A 15,021-nucleotide genomic window follows, 5' to 3' on the forward strand; every position below is an offset into this window, starting at 1 on the left:
AATGAACTCAGTCTGTGGAATATCCGTTGTAAGCATGTAGTACCTATTATAAATACCTAGATGTAAAACCTTCCCTCTAGAAAGAATGATTTTTCTCTGTATTGTGTCCAGACCTGCTGCCCAAAACAGGAGGCTTATTCAACATTTAATAACTACAGTATCTTCTGTGTGGGTTTTTCACTTTACTGTCATTCCAGGGTTCACAATCTTTTTTGCAACACCAACAACATGGCAATCACAAAATTACATGGACTGGCTATTCTAGTGACAGCAGGAATCACTGGAGCAATTTGGTGGGTGTTTAACCTTTGATAATGATTCTCAACTAGTATGTATTTTTCTTGCCCAGCTTGGGTGTTGTTTCTTCTAGCGATACTTAGGCAGGTACGATGTAAGCGTTTATACAAAGATAAATTCCTGAGCCCTTTTTATATTCAAAAGATGAAAATAAACAAGTGTGGACATTTTCATCTCTTCTGTGAAACTGGCCTATGTGTATTCCTGTGAGCACAAGTGTTTATTTTCATGTTTACATACCACTGGACTCCAGACCAAGAGAAGGATCCTGGCATAGAGCTAGTACTCTGTGGAGTAGATTTAGCTGTATTTATCCTGTGTAATGGTTAGCCTGGTCTCCTTTGGTTTGCATGTCCCTGTAGTAGCCTGCTACAGTGATGCTTTGACAGTATGTGCTCAGTGCCCTGGGGCCTGGCATGAGATCAAGTGGGAATATTTGGGAATGCAGAGTTTGCTGGAATAATATTTGGCCTCATAAAATGTAAATTAAATCACCCGCAGATCTTCAGAGTGAATAGATCTGCAGGTAACACCAGGCTAGACAGCTCTCTTGAAATAACTGGGCTTTGCGCACCCCCATCACCAGTTTGGTCCCACAAATATGTGTTCTCTTAGACTTGTTTTACAGTTTCAGTCATAAAGAGGGTTGAGGAGGGTTTGATTTATTGTTTTTATCATTGACTCATTGCTTTCTTATTCTGTCCAAGGTACCATCACCCGTTCTCCCCAGACAGTAACCAGGAACCCACAACCTCCTCTGAAGAGGGTATATCACTGTAAGGGACTGAGTTTCATTCTGCCTGCCTTTCAAGATGCCACATGTGTGTCATTCTAGGCCACTAGGATAATACTCATCTGTTAAGACTAATTCTTAAGCAGAAGAGACATGCCGTAGAAGTGCTTATCTCCATTTCAGGATAAATCATCCTGCAGTGACCAGCTAAGATGCAGACATTTCTACTGTGAATGTCTTGAGCTGCATGAACAGACTCAGATTCCAGAGATTTAACATGGGGACTCTGAAGAGGGAAATACAAATTGATTGATCCAGCTCCTCTAAAATCATGTAATAAAAAGACAGTATAATCCCACCTGGTTTAGACACCTAAAAGTTGTCTGTATATTTCTAAGAAAGTCATCTAGGTGTCCTCTGTAATCATTACAAAGAAGTGGGCCCTGCCAAAGTCTATTAATCCCATACTTAGGGATCTAAAGGTAGTTAGCCTGTGTCATGTTCTTATGCAAATAACACTCTGGACAACTAATTATATTTCTAGATCTGGGGCTGCTGTTATAAGATAATGCAAATACAAAGAGAGGACCACTAGGACCTTTTATTTTGCTATAAGCCAGAAGTAAATCCTTTGAAATTAGTACAGCTGCATTTTGAATTATTTAAACTCTGTGTGTGTGTGTGCACGTGTGCACACGCATGTGCATGGATGTGTTAGGAGTAACTTGAATTAAAGGAAGTACACAATTAAAATAGGTATATTATTTTATTATTATTATATTATATTACATTACATTACATTATATTATATTATGTTATAAACCTATTATAGGGAAAAAACCTACTCTTATTTGGTCAGATGTGTGTCTTCAATGACCTTAATTCCAAACCATTGCCTTGAAATGTGAAACATGGGATGTACACCACTATATAAGCAGGACCTGCCTTATGTCTGTGACATTCTTTTCATTCATCTGAAGTTCGTTTCTGTGTTTTGTTTTGTTTTTAGTATGACCAACATGAATCAGAGCTCGTGCCAGCTTTCACGGTAAGGGCCTCTTACCTCTGCTCTCCCACAGCTCTGACCTATGAATATGGATATCTTGCTAAACATCATCCCTCTTCATCAGTTTTGATTAACACATAGTGCCAAAGCTGGGCCTTCTGTCCTATAGAACAGCTAGCTTGTTGAATAATTTAATTCCTGAGTTTTATTCTTAATGACAATTGCTGATTGTCCACCAGGAGAATATGTTGAATCCTGGGCTGTGCTTTAATGGGAGGCAAAAACGTGGGTTCAATATAGGGGAAAAGTTCCCTGCATTAACTCCTTTAGAAAATGTAGTGCAGACCACATTAGGATTATATGTATTCATTTTTTCAGCGTTTCTTTAAAGATATTCAGAATACCTATACATGTTATTGCTGGAAGAGGGCAACATTCATCCACAAGGAGCGAATGCAACTGACACGCTTTGTGTGAAACAATGAAGATAACACTCATATGGTCTGTGACACAGATCCCATTCTTTTTATGAATTTTGAACCTGAATAATCTCAAAAGTCAAAATTATGTCTTGGTAATAAGCCAACTATGTCAGACTCAGTAGAGACACAGGTTACATGCCATACACACTAGGCACACTTGATAAAGCAAAGAGGGATAAGAACATAGCAGATACGTGCGAGGAAGTGGTGTATAGTTGCTAGTGCCATTGATCCTCAAATAAGAGCGGGCACGATGATACCAGAATTCTCAGTCCATCAGTGCTGGGTGTTCCCCTTTTAGACATGGGAGGTACCTCTCTCCCATAGTGGTTCTACTCTTCGTGGAAGCAGATCTGGCTCCTGTGGTATCATCAGAAAAACAGGTTTGGTTTATTGTCCTGATGTACATTGCTAAAATGAAACCCAGGTTTACCCAATGGTACCCTTAGACAGCCCTAATTACATGATTCGTCATATTCACTCTCCCATTTCTTGACTCTCCTGTTTGCCAGCCATGTACTTCCATTTCTCCACTCCAGTCCCCTTCCAAATAAACAAATCACCTCTAGGTACTTTTTATCCAGTGCTCACAGTTCTGCTACATCCAGACCTAAATTTTGTATTTCTGATATTGTTATCTGACCTTGGACTTATATAGTGTTACTGGTAGGGTTATCTAGGAGTTGTTGGCCTTTCAAGAATCTAGTCCCTAAAAAGTCTCCAACACACTGTCAATCTTGGTCATTTCTCACAAAATTCCCCCTTAACCAGCTATGAAATCCAGCCATCCTGCACAGCACTATCTGCAGGTTCTGTCAGATTCCCACACTCTTATTTGCAATATCCAGCAATTTCTTATGTCTTGTACAGTAGCTTTCTATATCTTGGTCAGTTAGATTAACCTCAGGGTAAGGTATAGCCAGCAGCCTAGTCATTTGCCTGGAGCCTTGCCAACATGGGTCACTCTACACATTTGGGCAATTCTTCCTGGAGTGTCTTAAGCAGAAAGATGTGGCCATTGACATTAATTCTGCCCTGAGATTATCACAGTTGAAAGATCAGAATATTCTTTTAAAGAAAATGCAAAGCAAGGAGAAGAAACCCTTTCACAGAATCACAGAATAATTCGGTTTGAAAGGGACGACAAGTTCATCTAGTCCAAGCCCCTGCTCAAAGCAGGGTCAGCTAGAGCAGGTTGCTCAGGGACTTGATTAGTCAAGTCTTAAAAACCTCCAAAGATGGTGCTTCCACAACCTCTTTGGGCAGCCCATTCCAGTATTTGATCACTCTCATCACTTAAAGTTAATTTAAAATTCTTCATACATAATTGGAATTTTGCAAGTTCCAACTTATGTCTATTCCCTCTCATCCTTTTGCTGTGCACATCAGAGAAAAGCCTTGCTCCATCTTCTTTGTATCGTGCTCCCATTGGGTAGTTCTAGACAGCAACAAGATCTCCCCTTAGCCTTTCCAGCTTAAACCTGAACAGGCCTCGTTATGTCAGCCTCTCTTCCTGTTTCATGTCTCCAGCCCCCACCAGCTTGGTGGCCTCTGCTGGACTCACATCTGTATGTCAATCTCTTTCTTGCCCTAGGGAGTCCCAGACGGGACATGTACTGCAGATGTATCTCCCAAAGTGTCTGTCCCGTTTGATAATGGCTACACTCTTATTAATACGGGCCATGATGCAGTTACTTTTCTTTGATATAAGTACACACTGCTGACTTGTCCACCAGGACACCGCCACAGTCAGTCAGCCCCCGGTTTGTCCTGCTGCATAGGGTTACTCTGGACCAGGTTGCACTTGCCTTTGCTCAACTTCATGTTGTTCCTGTCAGCCTTTCCAAGTCCTCTGAATGGCAACCTTGCCCTTTGGCATGTTGACTCACTCCCTCTAATGTGGTGTTGTACACAAACTTGCTGAGAAGTAGCAGATTCTGAATATGGAAGCAAGAAAGAGTTTAATCTAGCAGTTTACCATAATGAAACACTTCCATATTTTTAAACAAAAAATGCTTTATTTCTTTTAACTGAGCTGTATTTCATCAGCTTCTTTTATTGCCTTATGAATTATGCATTTCTAATCCTCATTGCTTTTTTGGCTTAGACATCCCCTCTTCATCACCTCTCTCATAATACACAGAGTCATGTTACTGTCTGGCAATGCTGCTCTAAATGCATTCACAATGTCACACACTATTCTTTAAGGAGTCTAGCATGTGTGATTGAAGGAGAAATAAACTTTAACACCAACAAAACATGACACCAAAATATGACAGAGAGAATGTATTATTCTTGTAACTGTTTTGGAATTAAAAAGTATCCAATATAAGACAGTATTTTCACCACCTCCGCCCCCCAAAAAAGTTAATATGGCTAGACATATCTTTCTGTGTATGTGTATATGTGATTCTTTTTATACCTCTCTCTTAGCTTGCTTAAACTATTACTTTTAGTGTTCCCACTTTATAGAACCTGGTTTTCCTACTGGAAAATCTAGGAATCAGGACTGGTGTGTTCCCATTTTGTGACCCATTTACAGGAACCTGCATAAACAATGAGAATGGACAGCAGTGCCATCTTCTCTAGAGGGCAGGCATGCAGCCATGCACCCATGAGCAACCTACAAACTGTATTGAAGATTGGACCAGACACTTACCATGTAGAATTAAAATCAAATTTCCTGAAGATGCCCTACAGGAACAGATTCGCTGAAATAATGTCAGCAAGTTTGCCAATGACACAAAGCTGTGTGGCACGGTCGACACACTAGAGGGAAGGGATGCCATCCAGAGGGACCTGGACAGGCTTGAGAGGTGGGCCTGTGTGAACCTCTTGAAGTTCAACCAGGCCAAGTGCAAGGTCCTGCACCTGGGTCATGGCAACCCCAGGCACAAATGCAGGTTGGGCGGAGAATGGCTTGAGAGCAGCCCTGAGGAGAAGGACTTGGGGGTGTTGGATGAGAAGCTCACAATTCTGTGTTAAAATAGATTATTTTGCATTCAAGCCTAGTTAGACCAGCTGAGTTGTATGTCTGAGGAACATTACTTAAATGTAGTTAACATTATGTGGAGGTGAAGTAAATATCATAGCCAGCTAACTGACTAGATACCCATTGACACTGGATCAAGGAAGTACTCCTGAAAGACAAAAGGATCTCTTGTGGGCCTCCTAGCATGAAAAAGGAAAATATGAAACTGCTGTGCTGTAAGGTATTTATTTGTCTTTTATTTCTCTCTCATTTACAGACAAGCAGACTTAAATGAAACATCTGCAATGCTTCCACGGTAAGGATATATCCTCTGGCTTCATTAATGTGATATTACATTTTTTTCATGACTCTGTTTCTGGCCCATACAAGTCAGGACAGCTGAGAACAAGGCTGAATGAATAGGAAAGCGTGCCTTTTTAGAGAAGGTACTCTTCCAGAAACCGTTATGTCTTTCATCTGTTTCCTTTCAGAAAGGAAACTGGGAAATTATGATGAATGTTGAAACGTTTTCGGATTACTTAGAGCTCAATTCATTTTTTCCCTCCCTTGTCACCACCCATCTCAGAAGCTAAAAAAGAAGAGTCCTTGGTTGATGCTATTTTAAATGGTAACAGTCAGAATTACAGATGATTTGTAATTGTCTATGAAAGGGACACGTTAGGTCAGTGGGATGAATTATTTTCTGGAATTGCCTAGAATAGAGCCATTGGCTCTAGAAAAACAGTAGAAGAGAAACGGAGATATTGGAGAGAGTTCAACAAGGGGCCAGAAGGATGATGAAGGGACTGGAGCATCTCTCCTATGAAGTAAGGCTCAGAGAGCTGGCGTTGTTCAACTTGAAGAAGAGAAGGCTTGGGGGGTAACTTATCAATATATATAAATACCTGAGGGGAGGGTGCAAAGACAGAGCCAAGCCCTTTTCAGTCATGCCCAGTGCCAGGACAAGAGGCAATAGGCAGAAACTGAAACACAGGAGGTTCCCTCTGCACAACAGGAAACATTTTTTAGTGTGAGGGTGACTGAGCACTGGAACAAGTTAGCCAGGGAAGTTGTGGAGTCTCTCTTTGGAGAGATTCACAAGCTGTCTGGACATGCTCCTGGGCATCTGGCTGTAGGTGTCCCTGCTTGAGCATGGGGTTGGACCAGATAACCTCCAAAGTTCTCTTCTAACCTCAACCATTCTGTGATTCTCTGAAGAATTATAGATTACAAATTCATATTTAGATGACTGAACTCTAGTACTTATTTAACTTAATTTCAGATGTATAAATTTAAATATATATATGCTCCACATTAACGTTTCTTTAATTATTTTTTGCTCTCAGATTCTAAGTTTCACTACTACAAACCTAAAAGGAGGGAGTTCATTTTTTCTCTTGGGAGTTTCTGAGAAATTTTGTTCTTTGTTTTGTTCTTTGTTCCGTTCTTGGCCTTCTTTAGTCATATTCAGGAAGACCCTCCTCAGGTGAAATCTTCACCTGACTAACTACTGATAGTGTTTTTTGACATTACACACAAACTCATACACACCTAGACCCACAATTTACCACTATTAACACAGAGGCTGTTTTGAAGCTATTCAGATGCAATCTGATCTCATATTATCCTTTACCATGGTCTCAAATTATCCTTTTGCATGTAGTCATCTACAGGCCCTCTGGAATGCATGGATTGTTTCCAAATAGTGGCTTTGTAAATTATAGAATCATAGAATCATAGAATTTGAACTCAGTTGCTACACTGAATTCTGAGAAAAGGAAAGAGAGAAGTACCTGGTAACTAGTAGGACTGCGAAAGTCACGTTTCATTTATCTATGCTGAACTTAGTTTACAGAGCTCCTGTTTCCATTAGTAACCAGCTATCCCAGAATCCGGGCTCCCAGCCAGCCCAAGTCCCATGGGGCTGGTGAGAATAATTCTCCTTGAAATATCAGAAGTGAAATAAGGCCTGGACTGAAAACAAAAGGATCAGAGTTGTCCTCTTGTCTTCTCACCTCTTCTGTGAGCCAGTGTCAGCCAGAACTTGGATTTCTGTAGGTGTTATACAAAGTCCCAGCTGTTACCAATGTTCATCAAACGAGGTGAAGATGGCTGAACCGAATGCAGTATTAAAATTTTTTAGATTAACTTGAATCTCCAGATTTCTGGAAGAAAATCTATCAAAAGAGATCAACGTCCTCGGGAAAAAGGAACCAAATCAAAAGAATAGTTACCTTGGGTGACTTGGTCAAAATCAACTGCTTACAGTGGACTACTAAGCAGGCTAAGATGATGGGTTATGAAGAGGAGAATGGATTGTAGCTGGATGTGGACTACCTGTGCTGAGTCAGACTGAGGAGCCAAAAGAGCCACATGAAAAGAGCTGCCATGGGCAGCCAGTTTCTCCAGGAAGATGCTGTGGGAAACAGTATCAAAGGCCTTGCTAAAGTCCAGATAAACAACATCCATAGCCTTTCCCTCATCCATCAAGCAGGTCACTTTGTCATAGAAGGAGATCAGGTTAGTCACGCAGGGCCTGCCTTTCATGAACCCGTGCTGACTGGGCCTGATCGCCTGGTTTTCCTTCATGTGCCGCATAATGGCACTCAGGATGATCTGTTCCACGACCTTCCCAGGCACCAAGGTCAGGCCTGTTGTTCCCCAAATCATCCTTCCAGCCCTTCATGTGGATGGGCATCACATTTGCTAGACGCCAGTCAACTGGAACCTCCCCGGTTTGCCAGGACTGATGGTAAATGATGGAAAGTGGCTCGGTACCCTCGGGTGGATCCCACCTGGCCCCATAGACTTGTGTACGTCCAGGTGTTGGAGCAGGTCCCTCACCACCTCCCTCTGGATTACAGGGGCTTCATTCTGCTCCCCCCCAATATGCTACCTCAGGGGTCTGCGTACTCAGGGAAAAACTGACTCTCCTACTAAAGACTGAGGCAAAGAAGGCTTTAAGTGCCTCAGCCTTCTCCTCATCCTTTGTCCCTATGTTACTGCCTTCATCCAATAATAAAGGGTGAAGATTCTCCTGAGTCCTCCTTTTGTTACTAATATATTTATAGAAACTTTTTATTGTTCTTAACATCCAAAGCCAGGTTAATTTCTTGTTGGGCTTTGGCCTTTCTAGTTTTCTCCCTACATAGCCCTACAGCATCTTTGTAGCCTTGCTGAGTGGCCTGGCCCTTTTTCCAAAGGCCATAAACTTTCCTGTTTTCCCTGAGTTGTATCCATATTTCTTAAATTAATTCAGAAACACATCCCTGTAACTGGAAGGTTTCAGGTTATACATGATTCAGTATATTAAAACACAAACCTAAGAACATCCTGCAAGTGATTAGTCTGAGGGATTTCTCCCTTGTCCTCTTCCGCCATCTTATGGCCGATGTGAAGAATAGCTTCTTCACTTGAAATAAAATATATAGCAGCTGCCCTTTTCCAAAGTTTACAGAGAACTGCCATGGCTTCTTTAGCGTAAAACATAGGGCTATGTAATTATTATTCTTGTTAAAGCAAGATGAATCTCATCATCTTTAAGACGCAAGGATTTCTCCTTCTCAGTCTATGGGTAAACTGAACGCAAATTTGAAAGATGCACAGAATAAAGGCACACCAAGATTGACCCAGACAGAGCAAAGAGTAGTGTTTTTTACATAAGCAAGAGTCATATAAACAACTCAGAGTGCCTGATCCTATTGCTCTTTCCTGCTTTTCGAAGCTATAGTTCACAAGTGGACAAACACCCCAACCCATTCTGTCGTTTCACAGGGATGAACATGCCTGTGATCTCCTCGAAGCCCAGACCAGACGGCACCTCTGTTGATATCCAATGCCCAGACCTTGGGCCTCACTTATCCAGTCTCCAGCTCTGACCTCAAGTCTTTCCAGATTCTGGTCTCCTACTCACAGGCTAGATCAATTTGACATTTGCTGACATATCCATCTGCATGCACAGACTAGAAAGCAAGGTCACATGGAAAATAAATAAACATACAGTCCAAAAAGAAGATGGAACAGACTGCCATAATCAGACTCAGGGCTTAGCCAAACTAGCTGAGTGACCAACATCCTGTTTATACAAGTCTGGACCCTGTTGTCCACCAACTTCTCTCCATTTTCACACATTTGTTCTCCCCAGTCTATTTCTATTTCTCCCTTTCTCTGCTTTGGCTCTTCCACGAAATATAAATATTGCATATTCCCACAATGTGCCTCAGCCCGTCATTCACTGACTTAAGAGTTCCTTCCCTGTTATTGTTTTAATAATCTACTGCTCATTAAAGTTTGTGTGTGAAATTTTTAACTGATTACGTCCTTAGTTTCTTGTCTTTGCTTTTGATGCTGAATAGTCATTAACCAGATATCCTCTCAAATCAGAAGTCTTTACACTCCACATGTCCTTACGATCCCTGCTATTCTTGTTATTACTATTATTGTATTATAGTGATAATGAATGGCCATGTACATTATTCCAAGGTCATATGTATTTCTTTCTTTTCTACAGCATATTATATCCTGAGCCGCTTCTGACAAAACCAAGGTAAGCTTGAGTTTTGTAAATCTGTAAGCACTGAAAAGAAAAAGAAGATGTATCAAGGATGGTTCTTCTCAGATAACTTCAGAGATTTGTTGTATAGATACTTTTTAGGTTATGTGATAAAAGATTCATCTCCACACAACACAAAGGAGCACAGAGGGACAGTGGGAGGCAGGGAACCCCAGGAGCCTAATAAGCGAAACAATCACAGTGTAAAGGTGCCTACCAAGGCTTTAAGGGGAGAGCAATTGGTCCAGGGATAAAATCTATTAAGGTGAGTCAAAGGGAGCGGCTCTCTAGAGCAATTTTCGGACTGAGAGAAGTTACTGCCTACAAGGGCATGGGATGGCAGGGAAAAGCATTTTGGGATTACGCAAGACGGATTATGGGATGTTGAGAGGAGGAAGCACAAGTGGAGAAAGGGAGGGATCAAGGTGGTTTGGGGAGGAATGAGCATGGGAAAATAAAGGGATAAGGTTATATAATGGGGTGGTTGCATATAAAAGCATGCTGGTCAGTATGCCTTTGTGACAATGCCCTGTACCTGGTCAGCACAGTCTGCTCTGTCTTCTCACTAAGCTCTATTTCTACCTGTCTTCCTAGGTAAGAGGTTCTTCTGTGTGCATGTATTTGTATGGAGGCTAAATATCAGCGATTGTAGTCAGACCATGGATTGGGGACCTGTGTGTCTGGGGTGCCTACAGTTGGAGAGACCAGAACAAGTGAAAATTTAAGTGCTAGTGAATATAGTTGGACCACAGGTCATAGGGGCTCGTGGATCTGTGGTCCCAAACTGGAATGAGTGAGGATGTAAGTGCTAGCAACTGGACAGGGGACCACAGGTCATGGAGGCCCACATGTTTGTGATGCCAGCAACTGGAGAGACTGGAGTGCACGCATATTTTGTGGGTACATATGTCAGGGTGTAATAGCTAGCGAATGCCAAGCTGTACTTGCTGGCAAGTAGATAAATGATTTGGGAGGTAGGCATCAAAGTAGCCATAAGCCTGCTTTGGATACTGGAGAGATCAGATGGTCTGAGATTTGGCTATTGGAAGGACCAAGAGGTCCAAGCCAACTCCTGGAGAGACTGTAAGGTCTGGGGGTTGCCTGTGAGACCCACCTGCATGTGTGTATGTGCATGAGCGAGCCGGAGATGAGAACATCCATAGGACAGCTACTGAGTTGACTGAATGTCTAAGGCCAGTTAATAGAGGGATCCACCATGAATGTTTGTGTATGTGTGAGCATGGGGGGTCAATACTGCATATGTGTCAGTGCTAGTGAGCACATGGGCTTGCGAGGTAACTGGGAGGCTGGGAGTCCAGGGACATAAATTCTGGATAAATTCTGCAAGGCCAGCTGCTGGAGGGATCCTTGTTGCACATATGTACATATATATCTGTGTGTAATATATGTGCGTATATATATTTTTTACTAAAGGGCTTTCATCCTCAGTAGTTGAAAAGGGGGACAGGATACACTCTTTGTGTTGTTTGTGTTTGCGTAAGTGTTGTTTTCTGTCTGTATACAACATACACATATATGTCTGTGTGGCCAGACGTATTTATGTGTACACTGTATGTCTGTGCCTGTGTGCATGTTTACTGGGAATATATTCTCATCCTCACTGCTGGTTGGGCCAGGGGACACTGAGTTTCAGCAGCCTTGCCTCTACTGGGCTACCAGATTCAGCAATTCCCCTAACAATATCTACCTTCAACTAATGATGCTAGATTTCCCCTTTATACTCAGTAAGTATAAACAGATAATTCTTAGGTGTAGTTCATACAAATATTTAAAATAATTTTGAGGAATTTGTGGCATAAACATATTCTATATGCTTATATTATGAGAAGGTTGATTATACTATAGAAGTGCTTGTTTCTCTTCACTTACAATAATGGATCCCTGACAACTTGTCTATGCATCTACAATATAGACACCTACATTTGGACAGAAAAATGCCTTGAGAACCGTATTGGTTCAATTTTATAAAATCTAAATAATCATACAGAAAAATTTAATCAGTGTATGGGCTAAGGGGCTCAATAGTCAGTGACACCCCCAAAAGGTGATCCAAACAGTCTCAGCAGCAAATTACATTCTGCCAATTTTGTTTTTCTCTGTACTTTCAAATTAACTCAGGGCTCAAGCCCATACTTGTGTCTAAAGCCCCTGATTGCGTGTGTTGTTTACATGGTTGCTTGCTCTCTGAGTATATGTTGGACTGAGCCAGTACACTCTCTGGATGTTAAAACTGGATGAAAGAATTAAATACTGTGTGGACACAAATGGTTCCGATCGCATGGCTCTGTGAAGCTGAGATAGTAGTCAGGTATGGCTGTATACAGTCAGGTGTGGCTCTAACTTTCCTATCACCAAAGGCTGAATTGGGAGCACAGGTACTAAACTTACTCCAGTTCTTTTGCAGTTAGATACTTTGTAGAGAAGCAAATATTTTAGAGACATCTAACTTATTTAAGGTGTCTACTGCAGGATAAGATGCCTCATGCCTCGGATTTCATTGACAGTACTTTCTTGACCCCTAGTGATTTCAAAGGGAGTCTGAGATGGTTAACTCAAAGGTGGACATCTGTGCTGAAGAAGTTTGTGTTTTTCCTCATGAATTCGATAGGTCCTCTAAAGACTACCTTCATTCTCAAACTCCTTGCAGGAGGCGGGATGTACTGGTGTTGACACCCTGGTTGGCTCCAATTGTCTGGGAAGGCACATTCAATAGAGACATCCTGAATGCCCAATATATGCAGAAGAACCTCGTCACTGGTGTGGCCACTTTTGCTGTTAAAAAGTATTGGTTTGTCATTTATTTCTTGTCAACTGCTTAAACCTCTCTCTTCCAGCTATGCTGAAATACTGCTGGTGGAGCAGGATTGAGAAAGGTTCCAAAGACAGAATATGAGCAGCTTTAGACTGGGAGAAATGTGACATGTGAGCGTCAACTTCCCAAATAAGGCAACTGGCTGTGAAAAAGTGGGAGACATTGCCTTTCAAAGGGCAAAAAATATCCTTGGAAATATAACTAGCATTTTGATCCCTTGAGAAAAAAAATTCCAGCTCCTGCTATGTTTCTAACAACAAGTTTTGCCTCTAACCTGGGGTAAAAAATACAAAAATTCTGCAAAGTTGAGACTTTAAATGGGCTCCTATTAGATTTTAGAGTGAAAATATTAGCTCCAGTAAAATTATTAACCATGCCATTTTAGCTTGTAAGTTCTAGGGGAGGTTGTCTTCGAGTTTCTGAATTAGTAAAGAACTGTACTCCCTCTACCTCCACTAAGCATCCCAGGTTTAAATAGAGACTTCAGGCACCTCGAGGCAATCAAAATTATTTAATTGATAATTTCGATCCTCTCTAGAACAGTAAGTCAAAAAGTTAAACTGCAGAAAGAGTGTCAGGGAGACAGGCAGCATGTAAGAGTGAAGGGTGAGGAGAAGTATTTATACGATGCAGTTATATTAGGGAGCAGCACGGCTTAGAAGGTATGTGTTCTCTATAGCGAGCATGAAAGACCAATGGAGTAGAGAATAGTGAAAACTGAGAAACGGTATAATGTGCAGCAGTATGGGGAAGGGTTGAAGGGGTAGCAGCTACATTAAATAAAGAGCACTAATATTAGAAGGGAACAATGGATAGAAAAGGAGAAACAAATGAACTTGAAAAGCCACCATTTTCAGCAGAAGGAGCCCCTCTCCATTCTCTTCCATTCCTTGTCTCTTAGATATGTCCAGTTCATACAAGGGTTCATGAGCTCTGCCAACAAGTACTTCCTTGCTGGGCACCAGGTGAACTTCTACTTGTTCACAGACAATCCTGACCACATCTCTCACCTTCAGATGGCCCCTGAGAATCACCTCTTTGTCATCCCTGTCCAGAATCACTCACACTGGCAGGATATCTCCATGAGCCGTATGGATATCATCAGGAGATATATCCACAGCCAATTCCAGTATGAGGTCGACTATCTCTACTACATAGACATTGATGTCCAGCTATTTGAACACATTGGTGTGGAGATCATTGATGCACTGGTGGCAACCATCAGCCCCTGGCAGTACACCACACGTCGTGACAGCAAACCGTATGAGACACGCACTGAGTCACAAGCTGCTATCCCTAAAGGAGAAGGGGACTTCTATTATACAGCAAGCTTTTATGGGGGAAGTGTAGCCGAGGTCTACAAACTGACTAGAGCCTGTTTTAAAGGGGTCATGGAGGACAGAGAAAATGGCATTGAGGCTAGGTGGCATGATGAGAGCCACCTCAACAGGTATCTCCTGTATCACAAGCCCACGCGCCTGCTCTCCCCAGAGTACTACTGGGATGAAGAACTAAAACGGCCCCGCATCATCCAGGTGAAGAGGATGTGCTCCATTCGCAAGGACAGCAATAATTAAGCTTCTAAAACAAAGAAAGAAAGAAAGAAAACAGATCATCAGTGTCAAGACAGTAAAACAGATGTGGAGGTTATAAAGTCATTAATTTACCTGTGTGTGTCTTTCTGCATTTCTGATGCAAATAGGAAAGGCCAAATTATGATGTTTATTGAGATTTTTTTCTCTATTAACATAATTTTTATTGCAGAGTACAGGCGATAAGAAAGCAATGCGATAAGTATGCCTATTTGTCTTTTCACTCATCTTGCTTTGTAGTTGTGATACTATTGTCTTCAGTGCTCATGACTCCTGGGAGTCCAGGATCAATCTCCATGTGGGCCATGCTGTCCCATCATGTAGTCTTACCTCTAGATTTTATAATCATTTAAAGTCATTAGTTCAAGCACTTCTTCCTTTTCTTCTTCCTTATCCTCTAATATATTCAGCATTATTAGACTAGCCTTTGCTTGAGTTATATCTTTTCTAGCCTCTCACAGACTTAATTTGCCATAACACTGAGTCAACCGTACCCACTCACACACCACCAACAAAGTTAATAATCCCAACAAAACATATTTCAATGCTCTCTTA

General features: G+C 41.6%; 1 protein-coding gene across 1 annotated transcript; it reads left to right on the forward strand.

Annotated features, from left to right (window-relative positions):
- The first annotated feature begins 203 nt into the window (after positions 1-203).
- Positions 204-14,451, forward strand: LOC141732646 (histo-blood group ABO system transferase 1-like). The gene is made up of 5 exons (XM_074561904.1): positions 204-293; positions 1,005-1,073; positions 5,767-5,805; positions 12,710-12,844; positions 13,776-14,451. Exons 1-5 carry the CDS (start codon positions 229-231, stop codon positions 14,449-14,451), a joined length of 984 nt encoding a protein of 327 aa, XP_074418005.1. The 5' UTR covers positions 204-228.
- The last annotated feature ends 570 nt before the right edge of the window (positions 14,452-15,021 follow it).

This window comes from Larus michahellis, chromosome 18, assembly GCF_964199755.1.
Source record: "Larus michahellis chromosome 18, bLarMic1.1, whole genome shotgun sequence".
NCBI classification, from domain to species: domain Eukaryota; kingdom Metazoa; phylum Chordata; class Aves; order Charadriiformes; family Laridae; genus Larus; species Larus michahellis.

Bases quoted from the DNA above. Each gene is read 5' to 3' on its own strand.
- LOC141732646 (XM_074561904.1), top strand. From the start codon at position 229: ATGGCAATCACAAAATTACATGGACTGGCTATTCTAGTGACAGCAGGA. The intron at 294-1,004 runs GTGGGTGTTTAA...ATTCTGTCCAAG, and splicing joins GGAATCACTGGAGCAATTTG to GTACCATCACCCGTTCTCCC. The intron at 5,806-12,709 runs GTAAGGATATAT...AACTCCTTGCAG, and splicing joins ACATCTGCAATGCTTCCACG to GAGGCGGGATGTACTGGTGT.